General features: G+C 38.6%; 2 protein-coding genes across 7 annotated transcripts; one reads left to right on the forward strand and one right to left on the reverse strand.

The window, feature by feature from the left end:
- Window positions 1-5,423: 5,423 nt before the first annotated feature.
- LOC121589366 (zinc finger protein 205) lies at window positions 5,424-6,452 on the forward strand. The gene has a single exon (XM_041908225.1). The coding sequence runs from the start codon at window positions 5,503-5,505 to the stop codon at window positions 6,424-6,426; it is 924 nt and encodes a 307-aa protein (XP_041764159.1). The 5' UTR covers window positions 5,424-5,502; the 3' UTR covers window positions 6,427-6,452.
- A 9,411-nt stretch (window positions 6,453-15,863) lies between these two features.
- LOC121588421 (AP-1 complex subunit sigma-2) lies at window positions 15,864-23,718 on the reverse strand. 6 transcript variants are annotated; one of them, XR_006004178.1, is made up of 6 exons: window positions 23,606-23,718; window positions 23,197-23,375; window positions 23,011-23,119; window positions 22,789-22,926; window positions 17,227-18,336; window positions 15,864-16,388 (listed from the first exon to the last, which is right to left on the reverse strand). XR_006004178.1 is itself a non-coding variant. In XM_041906323.1 (6 exons), exons 1-5 carry the CDS (start codon window positions 23,606-23,608, stop codon window positions 21,019-21,021), a joined length of 453 nt encoding a protein of 150 aa, XP_041762257.1. In that variant the 5' UTR covers window positions 23,609-23,718; the 3' UTR covers window positions 19,382-19,957; window positions 21,001-21,018. The 6 variants fall into 6 exon arrangements, 4 of the variants coding, with proteins under 4 accessions (XP_041762255.1, XP_041762257.1, XP_041762256.1 ...); XR_006004179.1 differs by lacking the exon at window positions 17,227-18,336 and adding an exon at window positions 20,382-20,659; XM_041906323.1 differs by lacking the exons at window positions 15,864-16,388; window positions 17,227-18,336 and adding exons at window positions 19,382-19,957; window positions 21,001-21,042.
- Between the last annotated feature and the right edge of the window lie 90 nt (window positions 23,719-23,808).

Below are 23,808 nucleotides of genomic sequence, written 5' to 3' on the forward strand. Positions count from 1 at the left end.
TTAACGCAATTAGCACAACGGAAAAAATAGACTGGGAAGTCATAAATGTCAATTGGTGCTCCAGCTGGGAAAGATTGATGAAAGCATTGGCAATAGGGCTAACATATTTAAAACGACTTAAATCAAAAAATAAAGAAAGTCCAAAAATAATAGATAAGCCCATTTTAGACATGGCTGAAAATCTATTGATTAGGAAAGCACAATGGGAAGGATTTGAAGAGGAGGTAACAGCCCTTAGCATGAAATTGCCAATATCGAAAAATAGCAACATAAAAAATCTCTGCCCAATTATAGATGAAAACAATATTATGAGAGCAAATGGAAGGCTAGATAAAGTCGAAATTTTAAGTTCAGATACAAAATATCCAATTTTATTACCTAAATCTCACTATATAACTATGCTCATCGTACGATTTTACCATGAAAAATATCAACATAAAAAAAACTGAAACAGTAATTGCCGCCATACGCCAGAGATTCTGGGTAGTCGATCTTAGAGCCGTATTGAAAAGGGTATCAGCTATCTGCCAAAGATGCAAAAATGATAAGGCCAAGCCACAAGCGCCTCAAATGGCAGCGTTGCCACCTTGTAGAACAGCCGCATATTTTAAACCATTCACGCATACAGGAGTGGATTATTTTGGACCACTTACTGTTACGATTGGTCGACGATCTGAAAAAAGATGGGGAGCATTGTTCACATGCCTAACAACCCGAGCTGTACATCTAGAGCTTGCCAACGATCTAAGTTCTAACACATTTATTATGAATCTAAAAAATATGCAGCATCGAAGGGGAAAAATTGCTCATATATATTGCGACAATGGTACTAATTTTGTTGGGGCTTGTAGAGAAATGGCACAAATTCAGCAAAGGTGTGCTACGGAAAGAATTTGTTGGCATTTTAATCCACCGGCAGCACCACATTTTGGAGGGGCTTGGGAAAGAATGGTGCAAGAGGTAAAAAGTCTTCTCCCGTTAACAAAAGATTCCTTGCCCGAAGTAGCGTTGAGATCTTTGTTGATAGAGATAGAATTTATCATTAACAATAGACCGCTAACACACATCCCTATTGAACACGAGGATGATGAACCTCTAACACCAAGCCACTTCCTAATTGGTTATTCCGGAGAGGCCGCACCTTCTCTTTTAGACATTGTTGAAGCCGAGGCATCGAGGTCTATTTGGAAAAAATCCAGACTAGCGGCTCAAAATTATTAGTTGAGATGGGTCAAGGAATACCTACCTCAATTGATATCGCGCGGGAAATGGTTAAATAAAGTAGAACCACTAAAAATAGGAGATATTGTGACATTTCCGAACGAACAGGTTAGCGGTAGGTGGATAAAGGGAAGAGTAGTAGATGTTGATACGGCAAAAGATGGGCAAGTGAGAGCGGTAGTAATGCGTGTAGGAACCACGATGGTAAAAAGACCTGCCGCAAAAGTTGCTAAGCTAGACGTACGTAACGAAAAAGAAGAAAAGTAAGTTCAGTCGGCTCCTTTTTTTTGTTGTAACCCTCTACGAGCGCTTACGGGGGGGAGGATGTCGCCGACAGAAATGAACTAGGTGGATTCTAAAAATAGAAATGAACTAATTAGGATTAAGACTAGAACTAGGATGAATTCGGAAGTAGGATGAACTGTAGCATAGGATTAGATAGGAAGGCCACGCCCACTTTATAGATTAGGACAGCTAGTGCGATTAGTAGTTTAAGTAGTGTTAGTAATTAGGATGCGCGCGTAAAGTGCGTGGGCATAGAAGCCACATTAAAATAAGGGTGGGGGTATTCATCATAAGGACATAGGGCATAAGGAAACTAGGATTAGGAAAATTAGGATTAGGCATCGCTAGAGTAAGATAGCGGCGTAGAACGGCTACGCCGATTGAATGAATAAAGTTAGTTCCGTTCTTCCCTAAGAACAGTGTAGCGTTTACTTACTCCGCTTGCATACGGGGTTGCGATTCCGTCACTGCAGACCTTTCATTGGGATTATTGCCCGGTTAAGGATACAAACAAACAAGACAAACATGTCAAATCCCATACATTTTTCATGTTCGATGTCGTGTTCGATTGGTGCTAGAGCGCCGGGTAAATTGGACAGAGTAGCTTAAACCATCGGACGTGTGAGCAAGTAGTAGACAGCGGTGTCTATTCAAAACGACTATTGTTATAAACAAGTGGACACATGTTTATTATACTGGTAAACGCTGTATCTTCATGGATGAGACACAATCGAACGTGGAGAACATCCTCGGTGTGCAATGGGATACGGTTGCGGACAGTTTCGGTTATCAGTTCAGGTTATAAGGGTTAAAAGGAATATCATCAGAAATCGCAAACAATAAGAAGTCGAAACGAGAGGTGTTAAGTGCGGTCATGAGAACGTACGATCCACTTGGGCTGATCACTTACCTAACAATCCATGAACAGATCCCGATGCAAGCTATACACGTTTCTTCAAGCGATTGGGATACAGAAATTTCCGATTCACTGTACGAGCAATGGAGAGAATGGATAACCATGGTAGAAGGTGCCAAGGATTTACCAATTTGCTATGCCGTTATTAATCAGCCATCAAGTACCACTGGCGATACATACATTTGTCGATGCATCAGATCAGGCATTTGCGGCATGTGTATGTCTTCGATCTTGTTTCAAAGAAAATAACGTGGTACGACTGGTCGCTAGAAAAGCTCGTGTGGCATCAATACAAACCGTATCCGTAAAGACAATAACGGGCTATTAAACGATACCCTTCCCATCACAATGCTTAAAAATACTCGAGTGTATTAATGATGAAGTCTCGAAAGCCTGTGTAGGCGGCATGTCCGCATAGGTCATTACGCAAAATAGAAGAAGATTAATGATGGGAGATTTTAATACCCATCAGGTCGAGAGGGGCAACCATCACCAATGATAGGAAAAGTAATAAAGTACTAAAAAATATATACGATACAAATTTCACTATGATACTGTTGTGGATAGACGTGCTGAGCCCTGGATTCGCAGTAGCAGTTGCGCTGCTGCTGGTCGACATCCAGGAATCGACACTGCGCTCACACACACTACCACGCCGCACTTAGCGATGCGCGCTAAGTGTGTGCAGAGCGCACCTAACCCAGAGGAGTGTGTTACAGGCTACTGGTCGAGCAGGGCTCCCGGTAGGGCTCACGGTGCGGCTCGTCCGCGCGGCCCATTACAAGTTATAATTTGTTGTGTTGTATTATTTATTATGTAATTCGTGCAATAAACGTGTTAATAGTCTAAAACATAAAAGATACATAAAAAAGAACACACGTTCATTAATCCCGATCTCATAAAAAAAAGAAACACAACCATTGATCTGACTATCACATCAATAACAATTGCTCCTCATATAATAAGACAAGTCTCTGACATGCACATTGACAATAGTGGACTCAGAGAAATTTATTCATATGAAATACATGATATTATAGTGATATTATATTCACTCATACCAAAATCGTAAATAGGCACTCATACCAAAGATATATATAAAAGGAAAAAATATAAGGAAATCATTGTACAATCGGCCAACGAAAACACCGACATAAACAGCATAACAAATAATATAAATAGGATAATAATAAAAAATATAAGTAAAGCCACTCAAGAACCTAAGTCATGTGGCAACAAAAGTGCATGTCTCGTAATCTTTTAAACCAAAGTAAAATGATAGAAAATCAAATCGAATGTAAAAGGTATGCAGCCAAATTTCGGTATTTAAGAAAACCTTCCAAAGCAAAAAGAACAGAAGAGAGATAGAAGTAAAAAGACATGCAAACGAGAATAGAGAATCTTGGGGATTTAATTGGAATTTTTAAAGAGAAACCCTAAAAGAAAAACACAAAAAGACAAAAACATAGCAAATTTTTATTTTTCATCTTTTTTGAACAAACTATCAATAATAAAATAAAACAGACCCCACACTTCATAGGTGATAAAAATCTACTAGATAAAAAAATTAAAAGAAATTGGGATTTTTTTGTAGAATTGATCAATTAAGAATGTTTAAACTGTTTCAAATGGTCCTAAATAGCATGTGGATGGCTTTCGCTTTCCGTTCGAATCTCAACAAGGGAACGATCCCCCTTCCATCTCAATAGACTCGCGAGCCAGCAAGGAGCACTACAAGGAAGGTTTGGGTTTCTCGTCCACAACTTTGGAGAACTTGCCAGAGAGTCACCAAACCACTAGACGAATATCGTCCAAGTGAGTTTTCAACACAATTTGTCCGCTTTTTCGCGAGATGCGACTGTGTGGTCTCGTAGCTTCTTGAATCTTTATCCCCTCAACTTGTATGGACAGTTGTACATGAAGACAAAACAGAGCCAACAGTACGCGAGCACTGTGATCAGTTTAACAAGCTCATTTCAAATATCTATGGTAAGATACCACATGCGTAAATGCGTGTAGTATGCGATGTTCTTGATCAACGTCACACAAATGTGTGAGATTTGAAGATGTGCTTCCTGCTAATATTTCATTATTTTTCTAAATTAAAATCACTTATCTAAATGGTCTCATTGGTCGCTCCACCATTTTGAGCTGGCATCTTTAAAGTGTATTTAAACTTGCTGAACACTCTGCAATTAATGCGCTGATCGTTTGTTCAATAATATTTGAATACTCGTATTTAACGATGACGAACAGATGAGTGCGTGTTAACGGCAAGCAGTTATCGGGAAGCAGAGCAAAACAAGAATTTAGAAAACAACGGCAAAGAAACCCGCTCCCCAGAGACAAGTCATTAGGCTGACTGCATCAACGGGTGATGATAAAACGGGAGGACATCTGGTTTTTGCTGTCTGTCTGTAAATATGACCATATCATACCACAAAACGTCCCGTGCAGCGTCTCTCGTTGAAACTGATTGATGAGCAATCGATAGAACGGAAGAACATTTGGGCACTATTGTTGCGGAATAATATGCTTTGCTACAAGGCGACAAATTACTGATAAATAGTATTATGACGATGCACCATGCAACACGATGCTGCCATAAGTCGAGCCTAATTTTCTGCATCAAACAGGGGGATAATTCTTATTGTCATTTGACACTAATGCGTTCGCCGTAGCCTCCGCCGCGCCCCGAAGCGAACTCACTTTCTCAGTATCAACGCCAACCAGATGGCTCTAGAGGAGAATGCTCGACGTCAATGATGTCCAGAGCCAATGCCATGCCTTCAGTGTCTTCATTGACCAACGCGTGCGACATTTTATCAGCCTTTATCTCAGCCGCCAGCCAGCCTGCCAACCTGCCAGCCAAACACATACATCTCGTGTCTACGGGGTCGCGATGATCCCGGGGAAATCCGTCAGCCGGGGTTGTGTGGACGGGTAGTAGTTGCCAGCGCCGCCAATATCACCAAAGTGCTTCGCGCCGTATCATCTTTCATGCATCAACAGCATCGTTGCTGGCGGAAAAATGACCGATCCCGGGAAGCGTGATACGGCGCGCGGTTCAGTTTGTTGCAATGATCGACACCGATCGGATCGAGGCGATCATGGATTTGGGCAGCTTCGAACGATCGTCGGACGATTTCCTGGCCAACGGATTCTACCATCTGTACACCGAGCTGCAGGACGATCGGGACATTACGTTGGCCCTAGCGGAACTAACGTGCCCCACGACCCAAACTTCGGAGCTCAAAGAAGATACAGTGCATCCTTGTCCAGCAACAACCGATCTACCGTCGTTAAACTCACTCGAGCTTCTGCCTACGCCCAATGGGGTCGAAGTGGATAGGCTGGAGCTGGAGCTGAACGTAGAAGATTTCATTCTCGAGTACAATTGCGTAAATTTTAGTCAACTGTGGGAAAACGAGTTACGACTGCCCGAAAACACTTACCTCTGTGATGACTCCTGTGAAGCGTTTATCCGACAATCGGATCCACATGAAGACAAAGCGGCGCCCACAATGGGTGAAATCACGCAATCGGAGGACTTGTCCCAAACGCTACCTGCGGCCGTGTCGTCCAGCGTACAGCAACCGTGTGAAGCCGAACCCGACTCGACCGGGACGTTCGTTTGTCCGTTTGAAAGTTGCCGCAAAGTGTACGCCAAACCGGTGCATTTGAAAGCCCATCTACGCCGGCACGTAGGCGATAAGCCGTATCACTGCAAGTGGCCAGGATGTCAGTGGCGGTTTTCGCGGTCGGACGAACTGTCGCGTCACTTCCGGTCCCATTCGGGTGTGAAACCGTACCGGTGTGAGTACTGCCCAAAGTGTTTCTCCCGATCGGACCATTTAGCCAAGCACCGGAAAGTCCACGAGCGTAAGATGAGCGTGGGACCGGCGGGGAAGTTGAAGAGTGGTGTCGGTGCATTCGTTGGAGTTGCGCCGGCAAGAGGACGACCAGGCCGGAAACCGAAACAGGCCGCAGTGAAACGATCGTGATCGTGAGCAATGTACGAGTAACTTAATAAAGCTAGGCCAAATGGGCCGTTTTGCAACAAAGATGTGAACGTTTCAGTCTGGCTTTCTTTGTTTATACAGGATCTTCAAATTGTTCCGATAGTTGCCCGAACATCAGTAAAAACAAAATGCTAACCTTGATTATTGTCACATTTGGCCATCAATCGCATTGAGTCAGTTCTCACATGAAAACGTCTCATCTTGAGCGTTACTTTTAATTTCATTCTTCTTCTTTTTCTTCTTCTCTGCTATGGAAGGTATGTGAATCCTGCTTACTGGGCCTTCAATGGGATATTCCAACCTCAAACTTACTTAGGACCGGCTACTTAGGCCATATATCGTTCTTCTTTGGTGTTTTTGTTTTGTCTGTTTGTATACTATGAATGAGGATTCGGAGATTACGGTCTCCTAAGTTTGGCAGATTAAATGTCAAAGATAGTACAATCTGAACAAATCGGACAAAACCAGAAGTATCCGAATTTTGCGGTTATTCGAGTTACGCGGATTCCTCGGGAACGCACAACCTGCGTAACTCGGGAACAGACTGTATTTGAATTCAGTTTCCTTGTTATTTGGGTTTTTTTAAAGGATATTCTGTTTTTCTTAACGAAATCTATGACTAGCATTAGGGTTTTCTTATCTTTTCTTTTCCATGCTGCGAAGAAGGCTCATTTATCTCTTTAAGCATATATCTTTCTGCAGAGTATTTCTGGCAATTGAATACTTTGTGTGTTCCGGCGTCTGGTTCGTGGCATGTGTTGCATGTGCCGTTGTCTGTTAACTTCATTTTGTGTAGCCAAACGTTGCTGTAGTCGTGCCCGACGATAAGCCTGTTTAGTATTTTTATGTCTTTTGGCGGGATTTTTAGCTTGTAGTGCAACATTTTTTTGTTTAGGGTGGTTTGGTACCTATAGAATTTTTTCCCTTTTGTTGTTTGTTGGTACACAGCAATACCAACGATTTGCTTCAGTTTGGGCTTTTATTTGGAAAAACGATATGGCGTCACTCACTCTAATTTTGTTCTTTATCATAGCTTGTTGTTTAGTGCCCTCCTTGACTAGCTTGTCGGCTTTTTCATTTCCGTTTATGACGTTTCCGTTTATTTCCCTACCTGACTAGGGATCCATTGGATTTTACACTGGGTTAATTCTAGGTTGAATAATATTCTATTGATGATTTCATCTACGTATAATTCGTCTCTAGCAGTCGCTAAAATCATACATGACGCTTTGCTATCTGTGTAGATTCTGCAGTGTTTTAGCTTTTTCTTTGTTGCTATTTGTAACGCTGTGTCTATTGCGTATAATTCCGTGGTGTAGATTGATACCGAGCGTTCTATTTTTTTGATATCGTGATAATTTCTCTCTGGTTTATTTCTATGTATATACCTATACCACACATGTTTTCTATTTTGCTGCCATCGGTGTATATTTTTATGCCCTGGTGGTATTTTATAATTTCTAGGCTTTTTGTCTTGACATTGTTGCGTCTTAGTTTTTTTTTTGTCATTGATGGAAGGGATGGTAGGGTTGATGTTGGTTTGAAATGAACTATTTTTTTAGTTGTTAAATTCATATCGGGCTATTTTATCGTATATGTTTCTGTTTATGATGAATGTTTTTTCTTTGAGCAGTGAATCTTCCGAGTGGCGTGTTTTGGTGGTTTGTTAGGGATTTTGTGTTAAAGGTTGTGTGTGATATTGCTTTGGCGAGTTACTTTTCGATTAAAAACGAGGTTCTTAAGTGAGATGGGGTTTCTGCTGCTATTGCGTGAAGTGTGTTCAGGGGGGTGGTCTTTGAGAAGCCGGTGACTTTTCTGAGAGATTGGTTTAGTATTGTGTTCAATTTGTTTTTTTTTGGCTTTGTTGGCGTTTCAGTTTGCTTGTCGATGTTTGTGTGTGGAATTTTAGGTTGTTGTCTATATCTATGCCTAAAAATCGGTTGAAGGTTACTTGTTGAATACAGGTGTCTTCTAATTTTATGTTGTTTCTTGTTTTGTTGTTGGGAAATTGCATTATTTTGATTTTTTCTTTGTTTATCTTTAGATTGAGGCTATTGAGTGTTTCATGCAGTGTGTTTAGAGTGTGTTGGAGTTTTGCTATTGTTGTTGAGGCAGTGATTCCACTTTCTATGATAGCAAAATCGTCTGCATATTGTATTAGTTTCGTTTAGTTGAGATTCAAACTATGGCAGTCGCTTGTATATATGTTGAATAGTATAGGTGAAAGGACGTCACCTTGCGGGAGTCCCATAGATATTCTCCTACTGATCTTTTTACCTTCGGCTGTGATTTTGACCCATCTGTTATTTAGGAAACCTACTATCCATCTAATATCTTCCGTGGATACCATCTTTCTGGTGACGATCTTTTCTAGGATGTCAACTTTCACACTGTTGTAGGCGTTTTTGACATCAATAAAAATCACTCCAGTGTCCTTGTTTTTCTCAAGTTGTTCTTGATTGCGTTGACAATCCAATCAACAGCGGATGTTGTGGCGCGATTTTTCCTAAAACCAAATGTTGTGTTGGGCAATAGGTTATAATTTTCGAAATCGTAGCTTAGGTTGTGTAGTATGGCTGTGTTTGCAACTTTGGTTATGGTTGGGAGTAAGGCTATTGGTCTGTGATTTTCGGCTAGGGTATGGTCTTTTCCTGGTTTACCAATGGCAATTATTTTTATTATTTTTTTGTTTTTTTTTCTATTTTTCCTATTTGGTACATTCTGTTGATGTCGTTGATGATTGCAGATGAGCTATTGTTGTTTAGGATTTTTAATGTGTTATACGATATTTTGTCTATACCTGGGGATAAATTTCTTTTGGATTTGAGTGTGTTGTCACATTCATTTTTATCCAGTAGGACTTTTTCGCTGATGAAGTGTGGGGTTTGTATTGTATTTTTTTGTTTTGTCGGTCCAAAGTGTATGTTTAAAAATTCGTTTGCCATTTTTTGTCTTTTTCTACATTGTTTTCTTTTCTGGGTTTCTCTCCCAGAACATCCTATGATGTCCCAGAGATCCTCCATCCTTGTTTGCATATTGATTTGTTCCAATCTCTCTTCTATTCTCTTTGTTTTGGCGAGATTTCTTAAATATCGTAATTTGGCTGAATCTCTTTTATATTCTATTTGATTTGTTATTGTTTTGTTTTGGTTGAAGATGTTCCAGGACTCACACTTTTTTCCCACGCCTTGTTAATTTCTTCTGACCATCATGATTTTGATCTAAAGTGATTTTACTTCTATTTCTTAAGATTATCTTATTAATATGCCAGGCCTTGACCGGCATCGGTTGTTGAGCCAAAGAAGAAGTTATTGTTGCGATCGTCAGATCGATGGCCGTGTTTTTTTTTTTCGGGTCAGGGTTTGACATACACAGATGCGATTACCAGTCCCGTTTGTACATCGTGGACAATTGTTGCTTGTACATAGGGGTTAGTTGGTATTAGTGGGATTTTATTTTGTGTTGATACCGTTACGAATTAGTATTACCACGTCTCCGTAGCCATCCTATCTGTTATCGGAGATCACTTGGTAGTGTTAGATTTTTAGTGTGTCGGATGAGTTATTATCCAACCATGTCTCTTGGAGACAGGTTACATCTATATTTTTTAATCAGTATTTCTCTGATTTCTTCCTTGTTATTTTTTATTCCTTTTACATTCGCTTGAAGCAGTGTGAATGTTAATCGGGTAAATAAGGAGTGTTGAATGTGTTAGTTGTCTGTTGGGATGATTTGGTAGTTTTTGATCTCTGGTGTGTTTCCTGGTTGTGCGTTAGTTATAATGTATTCTTCCACAATCATTGTGGGGGTTTTTGGTGTTACATTTGTTCCATCTACATCGATGAATTCTTCTGAATCTTCTGTAGGTTTCGTTGGTGTGTTTATTTCGGTTAAAGTGTATGTTTGTTCGTTAGGTGAGTTGGTCTTTTGTATTTCTGTGTTGGGGATTTGATTTTCTTTTGGTGTGGTGTTTTCTGTAATGTGAGTTTGCCTGGATTTCTGTGTTATTTGTGTTATTTCTTATCGGGCTTTGGATTTTCGTACTTACATTTTCTGTTGGGGTTGTGTTTGTTTCTCTCGTAGGGGATTTTGTTTTTTGTGCATATGTTGTTTCAGTTATATAAACTCTTGGGATAACGGGACATTGGCGTCTCCCAATACGTTTTGCTTCGCCATACGTTACCTTGTTTTCTGTTCTGATATGCTGATTTCCATTTCGTCGACGAATACAGGGCAGTTTCTGTTTAATGTGGTGTGGGCTTCTCCGCATGACACACATTCTGTTTTTATTTTATTTTTTTTTGCATGGATCTTTGTGTTCAATTTCGCTGTAGTTCGCGCAGATTTTATCTTTCTGTATGCCAAAAACTTAACAATTTTTCTATGTAAATAAATTTTAAGTCACTATTTGGATAGCTTGAGAAAAGTGCGTCCAACAATATTGAACAATTTGAACAATAGTATGCCAAACAGGATTTTCGATGTAATGGAAAGTACAGAAAAGGTAAAATTAACCTTCTCCCGTAATTTATTCATTCACAGTTAAAGAAACTGAACGGTCAAGATAACGTTAATTAATTATAGCAAGAACTACACGCAAAGTAAAAATAATTAAAAATGTGCGAAAATTCCTTTTATTTTTTTATTTATTTTATTTTATTTATTGCTCGGCCACGTTGGGTTATAGCAATAGTGCTTACTGACTATAGTATACAATTATTCGCGAAGGTGTTCGAAGGAGTTTATGGTACGGAAAAGGAGCGAAGACGGTATCGGTAGAGAGGATAAGATAGGTTGAAATCGAACAGATTTGAAGTACTATTAAAAGACGACATAGCTCTTACAAAAGGCTCATTGCGAGCATAACGTGTACGACATATAGGTAACTGGAGACGAAAACGATAACGTAAGGTGCAACAAGGTGCATACAAATGTAAGCGCGATAGAAGGGAAGGAGTATCAATCGTATTAAGCAATATGCCAGCAACGAAAGAAGCCTGAGCGACCGAGAGCCGGTGATCCAACTTGGCAAGGCATCCGATCTTTGTAAAACGTCTCTGGATCCTCTCAATCCTTTGGAGCAGAGATACTTGGACAGGAGACCAGATGACACAGGCATATTCTAGTACGAAACGGACCCAAAAACAATAAAGGGACTTCAAACAAAAAGGACCGCGAATTTCAGTGGACATGTGACAAATATAACCAAGACTTTTGTTGGCCTTGTTGATGACATAGTCCGTGTGCTTTTTGAAAGAGAGACTCGGGTCAAAGAAGACGCCAAGATCCTTAGACAAGGACACACGGGGAATAGGGACATCACAGACACTACATATAAGCATGAGTTATACTTGTAGAGGATCGGAAGAAAGACAAGACAAAACATTTTCCAGGACATAGGACTAAACCGTTAGAAGCACACCATGTAGATAATTTACAGAGCCAGGATTGAAGGACTAGACGATCAGCTATAGAAGATACAGGAAGAAAAATTTTAACGTCACTCGGATATAGCAAGAAGCCGTTAAGAGGAAGGATCGAAGTACAGTTATTGAGGAAGAGAATGAACAGTAAGGGACTAAGGACACTACCTTGTGGGACGCCCGAAAAACTAAGAAAACTTTCAGAGAAAGAGCCACAGATTTTTACTATATATGAACGATTCTCTAGATAGGAGTTGAACCACGGCAATATAGAGCCACCGAAACCTAATTTACGAAGCTTAGCAACAAGTAATGATAGAGGCATACTGTCAAATGCCGCTTTGAAATCGGTATAGACAGTGTTTACTTGGTTATGATATAGAGAAGACAAAAAACACATTAGGTTGGTGGACACTGAGTGACCGTGTTGCTCCGTGAAAAATATATTTTTTTACACAAGGCATTACAGATAAATGGACAATTGACTCGAGGATTTTAGAACACGCACAAATAATAGAAATGCCTCTGTAGTTTGATGCTAGTGTGCGATCACCTTTCTTGTAAATGGGAACAAGCCAAGCTAGTTTCCATTGACTAGGAAAAATCCCTACACTAAGCGAGCGAGAAAAAAGACGAGTGAGAATAGGAATGAGGGTCTGGCCACATTTTTTCAAAACTCAGGCAGGGATGCCATCGGGGCCTGGTGAAAACGAAGTTTTAAGTTTGGATAAAGCGGATTTTACTACGATTTCGCTTACAACGACTGAATTACATGATATCACATCAGAGGGCGTGTAAGACAAGCCTACGTTCAAAGGAACCTTAAAAGAACTGGGATCGACAAATACACTAGAGAAATGTTTGGCAAACAGGTTACATATATCAGGATTGGACGTAGCAGAGGACAGATCGAGAAACAGGGTGGATGGAAGGCTAGCAGAGCCTTGCCGAGAGTTCGCAAAACGAAAGAATGACCCAGAATCAATAGGGAGGCGCATTTGAAGACGCCGGACGTAGCGACGGTACAGATGGCGACTAAGAAGACGATAAGCCTTAGTTGCATATTTATATTCACAAAGATTGTGTAAAGTACTATTTAAACGGTAGGCGAGTTGAGCGCGGTTTTTGTCAGATTGTAATAGACGTAAAGATCTGTTCGACCACTTAGGATTAGGAGCGGGTTTAAGGAGAGAACAGCAGGAAGGGAAGGCGGAAGTGATTACATTAGTAAACGCAGCTACAGCATGATTTATGTCACAGTCAGCATCAATAAAAGACCAATCGGTATCAACTAAAGCTTTTGGTAGTCCAGCTTCCTAAAATTGAACATACGAGCAATTGCAATTTAACTTTTCTACATCTACAAACAACATCCCATACTGACCGATATCATATATTTTGAAAATCTTGTTTTGAATGACACGAAAATTAGGTGTGTGGGTATAGAAACTATCCGCAGTGTATAAATCATGTAGTTGTCCATGCACTTTGTCAAAGGTTCGATCCTTGGCTCGAGGATGAAATTCTACAAACTTCACTACGACAGATTATGGTGTAAACCTTTTTAAAACAACCGGTAAATAAAACTGTATAGATTTTCGTTTGTATTCTATTATAGGATTGGCCAATCTTAACTATCTGCCTGGAATGAGTGACACGGGACGTACAATACACAATACATATTGATGACAGTCATCAATAAAACTTTGTGAGGCAAATTTTTCGAACAAAAAATAAATTAGGGGAAGGTAGGTAAAGACGGAAACTGCGGGTAAGATGGACACTTCTCATAAATGCATGAAAAAGAGAATTTTCGAATAATTCAACAATGCAGTATCCAAACTGAAGGTAAAACAACACATTTAAGAACATTGTTGGCATAATATATGCAAAATTGGTTAAATTCACGAATATATTAGATGAATGAGTTGTTGTGATTATTAAGCAAAAAACTGGCGAAAGAACGAGCATGAAAGCAATACAAAATATTGTTTTCTGGTGGTTTAAACATCCTGACACCAATGCGGGAAAGACGGACACTTTGTTGTAGGGAAAGATGGACGCCGAATTTATTGATTTATTTTACTTCTTATATCAATTGGTGGTGAATCTATTTCATCAAACAACTTAAATAAGGGTATTCTGAAGATATAAACGATCTAGCATAAGGTATTGAAATAAGCGAGAAATGAAACACCGATCAAAATAGCAGTCATACGTTAAGCTATTACTCGCTCGACTCTACTCTGGTGAGGCACATCACGACAACCAATATCTTTCCACAACACTTGGACAACTTTAATTAACAAAAAGAAGAAACACTGACATGATATCTTTCAGGAATAGATGAGAGATTTTATGGAATTACAAATAACAAAAAGTTCAATCTTCAATGGAAAAATGGCTTCACCTATTAACAAGTCTCTCAAACAAGCTGTGGTCGCGGACTTTCCGCGGAGTAATTTCCCAAAGGCAACGTCAGCTGTTAGTTCCTGATATTTCAATAATGCTTTAGATGCTGCATTCTACGATATATTAAAAGCGCCGCTCACAATTTCTAAATTCATGGCTGAATAAATCGTCATTGCAATTGGCCAAGAAATGCAATGAAATATAATAAAATATTCAAATCCCTTTCAATTACCAATGTTTTCTACAGGTATCCATCTTACCCTTCATGGTGTCGATCTGTCCATATCAGGTGTCTATCGTACCCAAACATTTCAAAACTTCATGAAAAAAAACATGTTTTTATTTCATGAAAAAACATAAAAATCGATAAAAACTTAAAAATTTCAACACACATTCTGATAAAACATGAGTTTAAGATAATGTATGCACATTTGCATGGTCGGTATATTTACACATTAGATTGGACATCTATGCTCCAACGGCCCCTCTACGCCCGCGACCTCTGCTCGTCATCGAACGAACTATGACTCAGGAGAACCTATAATCTCTATGTGCAGGGCTTTTAACGAAGTCTGCCAATTTTTCGATTTTGATGCGTCTCTAAAATCGTTTAAAGACCATATTTGCGCCAGGATATAGTTGAGTTAGTATGTTTGTAATCTAAGTTAAGCTTACACATAAGAAAATTCATCAGGACTATAACTGTCCATTGAATAAAGATTTAATAATAATAAAATAATATATTCTTGGATTTTTTCTTTTTTTCTCTTTTCTTTCAGTAAACTTCTATTAATATATGTTATGTTATTTGTTTTTAAATAAAATAAAATTAAAAAAAGAAAGCGGCTTCTTTTTATGCCATCATTGACTACACCTCCAACTATGCTCAACTAGAATGATTCGTTGATTTGTTATGATACTATTGCCATAAAGATACAGACCCGTTCCCCAGTAATATTTTTGTTATGTTGTTGTTTGCCTTGTTGCAAATGATATGATAATTATTCCAAAAACAGCTTTTTAATCGTATTTTTTATTTTAGCATATTTAGTCCATGAATGCTGAAACAAGGGTGATATTGTAGTAGAAGACATTGGCGAATGTTGTAGATATTTCTCAATATGTCAAACCATGCCAGAAGGTAATGAACCGTATGATTTACGTCCTAAACTAGCGTCTAATTTTATTAGAAATCGCATATTTTTCTTTTGTTCAATAAGTAGTGCGTATGAGGAATAAGTTCTCACTATTACGTTAAACAAACATCTTGGTCAACGGACATAAATCTACAATCTATAAATGCTATGTGTATGTGTAGGTAGGTCGGTCTTACGCAATCAACTGAACGTGATCTTGCGATCCTTTATGCGATCCTCACTATAATTACAGCAATTTCCGCGCATACCTGTTCCGTCTACGAAGCAAACTGTGTAAATTGTGATTCGGCATGGTGCGTAAGGGAAAAGAACGCACGTGTGATCGTACGCAGCTGTGCAGATTGCACATTTCCCACTGTATCCTCCTGCCTCTCCTGTGTGTGAGGATAAATAATAATGCCGATGGAAATGTTGACGAATGTATCTTACACATGTTTAAGTACAAGTAGAGTGAAAGGGAATGGGGATCGATGAATTCATTCCACATCCTCTCATTGTTACTCCATACATCGAGAAAGCTCGTTTGGGTAGCGCAGCGTAGTTACGGTGTCTGATGAAAATGTCGTATCGATTTTAATCATTAATAATACAACAAAAATGCAGCTGGATAAATCGTTTGATTTTAGGATGCTTTCGTTCGAAAGGTACGAAATGTAAATGTAATGTAAAACCGTTACGTTAAACAAAATATATGATATCTTGTGCGGGGACAATCGAGTGCGCGTGTTGCGGCGCCCTACGGAAACGGAGAATTGTTTAAAACCGCGAATCCGCGAGAGGATGGAATTATCGCCTAAAAATGATTTTTTTTGCACGTGAAACGAAACTACTACACGGTAAATTATAATTCGTTGCGAGCTTTGGCTAGCGAAAGGATACGCCTTGTTCCACCGACACCGGCCGCCGTCTATCCGAGCCCATGATCCTCGAAGAATCCTTGTGGCGTTTCGTCCTACGAAGAAGATACGAGTGAATTAATTTTGCTGTACAACCCAGTTTAGTTCAAAGTGACTAAATGTTACATCATGTAGTTTGTCTATAGATTTTTTCCATTTTCACATTTGTTTGCGTTTTGTTTTTGTTCTTTTTTTCTTCTTTAAGAGAGCTTCATTGATAATATAAATCACTGAATCGAGTACGAAGAGCGTAAAGCAATGTAATAATTGTTAAAAATAGAGAAGGAGAGAACACGAATGCTTGCAAAACGTTAGTTTGTTAAAATATGTATCAAATTGAGGCAAATCAGAACGAACGGTACGAAAATAGTTAACATGTGGATTAATTAAAGTGTGTAAAAGTGAATGAAAAACTAAGAAATCAAAGAAGAAACCTAGTCCCAATCACATCAAGTGCCTATAACGGTGCAAACATACTGAATATAAATAGTTCAAATACAGTTACTAACAGACCAGCGTCACACAAGCAAATGCATAATAACTAATGACTGTTTGTGAAAGCAGTTGTCTTATTAGATGTAACTAGTGAGTTTTGCTGTGTTAAATTGGTTGGTTGATATACTCGGAACAGGCTGCTGGGAACTTTTTTAAACAGTTTTCTGCTTGTTATTTGTTAGTGTGCTGCTGCTGCATTTGCTTAGTACATGAGACGCCGTGCGGGTTTTGCATTCCGTCGATCTCGAGGGTAATACAGGATTAGAACAACGATCAGCAAACGAAACATTGGAATTGGATGTGAAAAGTAACACATAAAAACACACAAAAATAAAAAACTAAAACATGCACAGGGAGGGACACATACACAAACATACAAACACATACACAGCTACGTACCTTGTTGGGAGGGAAGTTGAGTTTGTTTCAGTTTACTTTGTACCGAGGAGAGGTTGCAATTAGAGGCAGAACTCGAAGGGGTCACAAAACGGGAGAACAAAATACACAATACAGTCACGTACGTAAAGTAGTCAGTTGTGCTGTAGAACACAGCACGTGGGGGTTTTGAACAATCGAACCAACGAAACGAAACGTAAAGGTCAGAAGAAATACAAATAAGGGGTTTTGTGCAGGGAAGTAAAGTTCGCACGAGAACGTATTACCTTTAAGGTGAAAAATCATACACGAAGATATTGTTGAATCTTAAGTTTCTCTGTGCGAAATATGGAACGTTTTTTTGGACTTTGTTTAGATGTAAGGATTGTCGATCGATCGTAAAGAGTGAAAAAACACACTAATATTGAAATGCATAGCCGCAGAAGCCTAGTGCATTTGCTGTTACGGAGTATGTGCAGCTACTTTTCCACTAACCATGCTAGTATTTCTTAAAACGCATACAACTGTGCATTTTAAGTCTTTTTCTTACTACGATTAGTGTTGTTATAAAAGAGTGGTTTCATTATAGGGAAAGAGGAAAAAATGAAAAAATACAATCATTGAACATAAAAATATACAAAAGGGTATATAAATCATTCCACCTAGAAGTATAGCCGGTTCTACTGTTGCAGCGTATATGAAACTGATCCATTGCACTATTACCCCACATTGCCGCGTTAGAGAGCGTTCGATAAACATCAAAGCTTTAATTTTATTAAATTCAAACGTTCTAAAGTTTGCTACACATTACAGCATTGCATGCTTTTCTAACAAAGTCTTGCTTTCCCAGGAAAAAATGTGTAGCAAAACCCACTTAGAGTTCCGTGTGCGTGTCTCTGTGCACCACCTAGCGTTGGTCTTAGTAATACTACTGGCTTTTGAACAAGAACACCAAGTCATTCGCAGAGACGAGCATACGACAAGGGATTGGCAGAAAAGTTCAATGTCTAGCAATATGTTTAAAATAATTTGTTCGTTTAGTAAGTGTAAAACAAGAGTGGGATGTTTCGCTGGAACAAGGCATTTGCTTCAGAGCAGTCCAATATCTCTTAAGGCACCGTCCGCCGCTTCATCCTGGACAAAAGGAAAATACAATATACAAGGAAGCAATGGTTGGTGTTTTTTTTCAATCTAGAGTCTAGCTAATAGATAGGAAGAATTGAAATAAAAGCCTTAATTAAACAATTTCGCTGCTTAGTCATAATTAGCACCATCAACACTAACCGAAAGAAACAGTGGTAAAGGGGGATAGTATACAGCAAAAGGTGGTATTACACGCATGATGCAGTTCGTACTGAATGTGTTTGGTGGCCCGTTTGGTTGCATTTATATGCACAATATTTACATAGCGGAGAAATGTAAGCTTGGGATCTGGTTTTGGTGTGTTATTGTTTGGATCAGTGTTGACGGTGTTGTTCCTTGTTTCGGGGATGTGTTTGTAAGAATCAAAGAGAAAGAATTTATGCACCAATCGTGTTGGCGGTAGATTGACATCGTTAACAGGGATTTCTTATGAGTAGTGCACATCATGCTATAAAAGCTAAATCAGTAATGGAAAATAATACAAATGTGTTGCAGCAATCAACACACAGAAAATAAAATAAATAATCCAAACCTTTTAGCCGTCGTGCCTTGTTATTGTGTAAAGTGATTCACTGTTGAGAACAATACATCTGCCAACGTACACCAGGAAACGGATAACAACGATATATCAATATAACATGCAACACTAAACTACTTAACAGATGCTACAGGCTAATGCGGCTTCGATGATTAAAAACCATGCGATATAGAGATGTTTTTTATTGTTGTTTAATATTCAATAAATCTAGCCGAATCGTAAATTAGTTTTTATTCTCATAAGTATAATACAATACAGTAGAAATGGAGATGAGTTTAAAAGAAATATGAAGAAAAGTTTCCAAAGAGGAATAAGTGGTCCACAAAAAGGTTTCAACACCAGCAAAGGTAAACAATGGAAGAAAACAACATTATGGAAGGTATTATTGTCTCCAGAGAAAGCCACAACGGAACATGATCATTTTTTGGTGCGATGTGATAAGATAATCAACACAAGAAAGGGAAAAGAAGAAAGAACAGAAGGGAAAAGAGGAAAAAGTTTGCGTGTTGTGTGTGTATATTTTTCGTTTTTTTTTCTTCTTCTTCGTTTCAGACATATGTATTGTAGATAAGTACTTCACTTGTTTGTTACATGTGTATTGTGTATGTTGTTGGGTTATTGTTGTATTCGCTTTATATATTATGTGATACCAGGATTGCAGCAAGTTTGTCTAACTCTAAGAATTGCATCAAATGGTACAGTCAATCGTTTCCTATGTTATAGTCACTTGGTGCAAGCGTTTGCACATCAAAAGGAAAAACAAAATGCTGCAATGTGTAAGTCACTGTTGGCCTATTTTACTTATGATATTGAATGTTAAGTCATGATAATGTTTTGTTTTTTTTTTCTTCTGCATAACCCTCATTTTCATGGAAGGAATTTGTTCATGAAACGCTCCAAAAGAAATCCTCTCACTTTAAATAATGTAGATCAAATAATGTTTCTTGGTTTATGTTTTGCGTGGTAGTGTCTTGATCGACGAAACGTTTGAAACGTCCCAGTAGCCGAAAGAGTGAATGAGTTGAAAGCAACTAGAATTTAGTACAATAGGAAATAATCTTCATCATCTAAGACCTGCAACAGAAGTAGAAAGAATTTGACGGCGATGTTCGCTAGGTGATTCAAGACGATACAAAGTCTTAACATAATGGGCGTTACCCACACCCAAGCGAAACGTAATCGATAGGACGAAGGATTGAATGATGATTTAAAGTGAAGTAGAAAATATACAAATAAACCCACTTCCCAGCAGTTCCATGTCAGATTTGAATTCCAAACACCACTCGTGTAAGCAATGCGTGTAATGCCTTCAAGTATGAATATAACTATGCTAACAATTGTTCTACGAGTGAAACGGAATTATCGCATTCGATCGAGATAAAAGTAATGCAAGAGAAGGAAACACGAAACATTAACGAGGCAGAACAATATCTTTCACAATGTAACTAACATAAAAAGAAGCTTTTCTGAAACCAAATTTTAACCATTGCATATTTACAGCACTGATGAGTGTGGATGCACATTTGCTTCTGGCCAGTCCCGCTGCTTGCCATACTACCACCCTGCTGTTGGACGAATGAAGGACTAGAACACTTGACGGCCCCTAAGCGATTGCCAATCGATCGATCGGTGTTCTACACTTTGCTTGCTTGACCGCAGTGCCAGAAAAAAACATCATGATAATAGCAGAGAATGAACAATAAACACGATTATTCCTATTAAAGTTTTGCGTACGGTTCTTTCATTCACAATACATTAGCACTCCAGTTCCTTTTGCTGCATCATCATTGCGGTTAGTGTGCAAGGAGGAAACGGAAGAAAAAAATAGTAAAAACGAAAAAATTGAAACTTTTGCTGCACATTCACACACAGCCTGGATAGATGTGTGTGTGTGTTATGTGTGTTTTGTGAATGCTGATATTTTTCAAAAATGTAAAAAAAACTTAGTACCATTCACTACCGTAAAGCATTCTACAATGCAACCTAGCACCAACGCACATATTGCTACGCAATTCAAAAGCAGCTGCATGATTCACAAGTAGAGCAATTAAAGCATTTGAATGAAATGCTAATTTACTTTGGAAGAAACTAGTCTAGCGTAAAACAATACTACCTACAGTAGCAGAGGACGATCATCAGTTAAGGTTTTCGTTCAAATCCTAATAATTGAAACAACGGCGGGACAAAAGAATTGGATAATAAATTATGAATGTCGATCGTTTATATTATCCATCGTGGATAACCGAATTCATTGCCATAGTATGAATTAGCGTAGTAGTAGTAGTAGTAGTAATACGTAGCACAATAACAGTTTTTGGTCACAATATGTTCCAATTTTGTAAGATTAAAACATTTTTGTTGAAAGAAAAGAGAAAAAGAAAGAGAGAGAGAGAGAGAGAGAAAGAAAAGAGAAGTGAAGGAAGAGATAAAATATAGAATACAATTGCTGCACAATCTAAAATATTTTTTTTAATCTCAGAATCTCCCGAAGCTCTGCACCCCTTTAAGGTATTCGCAAAGAAGCGATGGCAAGCGCAAAGAAGCGTAATCAATAAATGTTACATATGTATGCATTGCATATTTCAAAAGCGTGAAATTATGCAATATTCATTATTAAATGAATGCACAACGGCAAACACATGAAACGAAAACTGTGTTGTTGACTGTTGATTCACATAAAAATAAAATTCCGATTTCGATAATCATCGAAATTTAAATAGAAGGCAAAATAAACAGAAAAATCTCCCTCCTGCGTAAAAAAGTATAAGTTGCATCTGTAACAGTTACGGTTATGTTTTATCCAACACGTAAAACAATACTTTTTTTAAGCGAAGGACATCGTCACAATAATACGCATAAATAGGACGGAATTTTGACTAACGAGACTAAACAACAAAAAACTACTAGCAAATTCTAAACCCACCCCATTGATTATATTAGTAACCCATTCCAAACATGCTTATGTTTGTTTCGTATTTAAACACATGAACAAGACACTACTACACTAGCATACAAGATAAAGGGGCATACTAAGACAGACATGTTAAGAGGATCCTCTTTTTGCAGTTTAACAGAACACATTCCAGTACTTTCTCTAAAAGATGTTAAACATTTGGATGCGATTATATGTGTTATTCTTAACGCTAATCCTCGTATATCTTAGACTAATGTGGATAATTCATGTATACGCTGGTTTTGTGTAAAAATGTCAAAAGCCTCTTTCTATATTTGCTGGGTTGGCAAAATATTGACTGCAGGAAGGATGGTCCTTTAAAAAATAATAACGACCCAAGCGCAATATACTGTAGGAAGGCTGTTGAACGTTAAGTTAATCGCAAGATAATTGCAAAAATAAAACAGATCAAATTCATAACAAAATCAAAAACAAAGTATAAACAAAAAGGATTTTTTTGGCTCCAGGCAAGAAGGTAATTTGGCAATTAAATTAAATAACAAAAACAAACACAAGGACATTACACAACTAAAAGCACGCAAATCAACAATGACTTTAGAAAACTAAACCTTACTCAACCTAACCGACACACACATACATACATAAAGGGGCGTTGGTAAAATAGGCATGAGTCGGCGAGAATAGCAGGCATAAAATAGTAATCATATATGTAAAGCGTAGTTTACGCAACGTTTTATGTGCGTAATGCTCGTTGCAAACGGAGCGATGATGAGAGGGAGCCGCCGTAGCGCGATTATGCTAAGCTTGATTAAATTGTTTGTTTGTTTTTTTTTTAACAAATGTAAGGCATCGGTTCGGTTTGTGTCTGTGGTTTGCAGTAGCTTCTGTAACATGATGGTGGCAAGGGTCTCGATTTGATGACATCACTAATAGGGACGCCTACTGTGTGTTTGGGAGCTTATATATCGTAAGAATCATCGGGTGTACTGACCTCTTGTAGCACATCTTGCGCCGCTATTGCTTTGAGGACATTCTTTTTCGACGTTTCCTGTATTTCACCTCCCACAAGCAGCTCGTCCAGTATGAAATAGGCCTTCTCGAAATTGAAAATGATGTCCAATTCACACACCTAAAACAACGATTGTGGATAACGTGAGTGAACTCTACTGTATGATGCACTGTAAAATGTTTAAAGCTCTAAGCACGAACTTACACTGCCGAAGTACTTGTCCAATAGCTCGACATATCTGTGAATTACTTCCAGCGTTAACAGTTCGTTATCATTCTGCTCGATAGCGCAGCAAAAGTATAAGCTAGCGTATCTGTGGAGGGACGGGAACAGTTAATACAGTGTTTTATTGACTACCTTTCGCAACCTTTCGGTGCTTCCGGTGCTTACCTTTTGTAAACAATAGTACAGTCTTTCCACTCCAGGAAGGAGCACATCTTGGGCTTGCGAGACAGGATTGTTGTGATCAGTTCGCGGGTGATCTTCTTCTTTACCTTGTCCGAGTGTGCAACGTACCATTTCTGTAGCCTAAGTTTGCCTTGTCGGCTGAACAGGAGCATGAACTGCAACTAAACGTTGGAAAAACATTAGCGTAGATAACATTGGACACCGTCGCTGTGCTGCACTACACTGCTACACTATTCGCTGAGAACATCCACATATCAACTGATGACGTCATAGATCCGCCGAACAGATCGGATTCAACAAAAGCAACCAGAAGAGTGGTTTAGGAAGGAATTCGTCAATTGACCGCTCGTTTCATCGATGAGAACTATTCGTAGACTGTGAAATAACTTACCATTATGTTTTAAACTATACAGATATCACCCTTTTTCGTTCAAAACATGTACCAAACCCTACACGAAATGGATCTAGAAAAATAGTATGACAAGCTGACGAGCGACAAGATGACAGCGAGCAGAACATTTTCCAGGGGTGGCAAAGCGAATTAAAAAAACGTAAATTGTACCAAACAAATGTTTTAATAATTATTTTTTACAA

Source organism: Anopheles merus, chromosome 2R (assembly GCF_017562075.2).
Source record: "Anopheles merus strain MAF chromosome 2R, AmerM5.1, whole genome shotgun sequence".
NCBI lineage: Eukaryota > Metazoa > Arthropoda > Insecta > Diptera > Culicidae > Anopheles > Anopheles merus.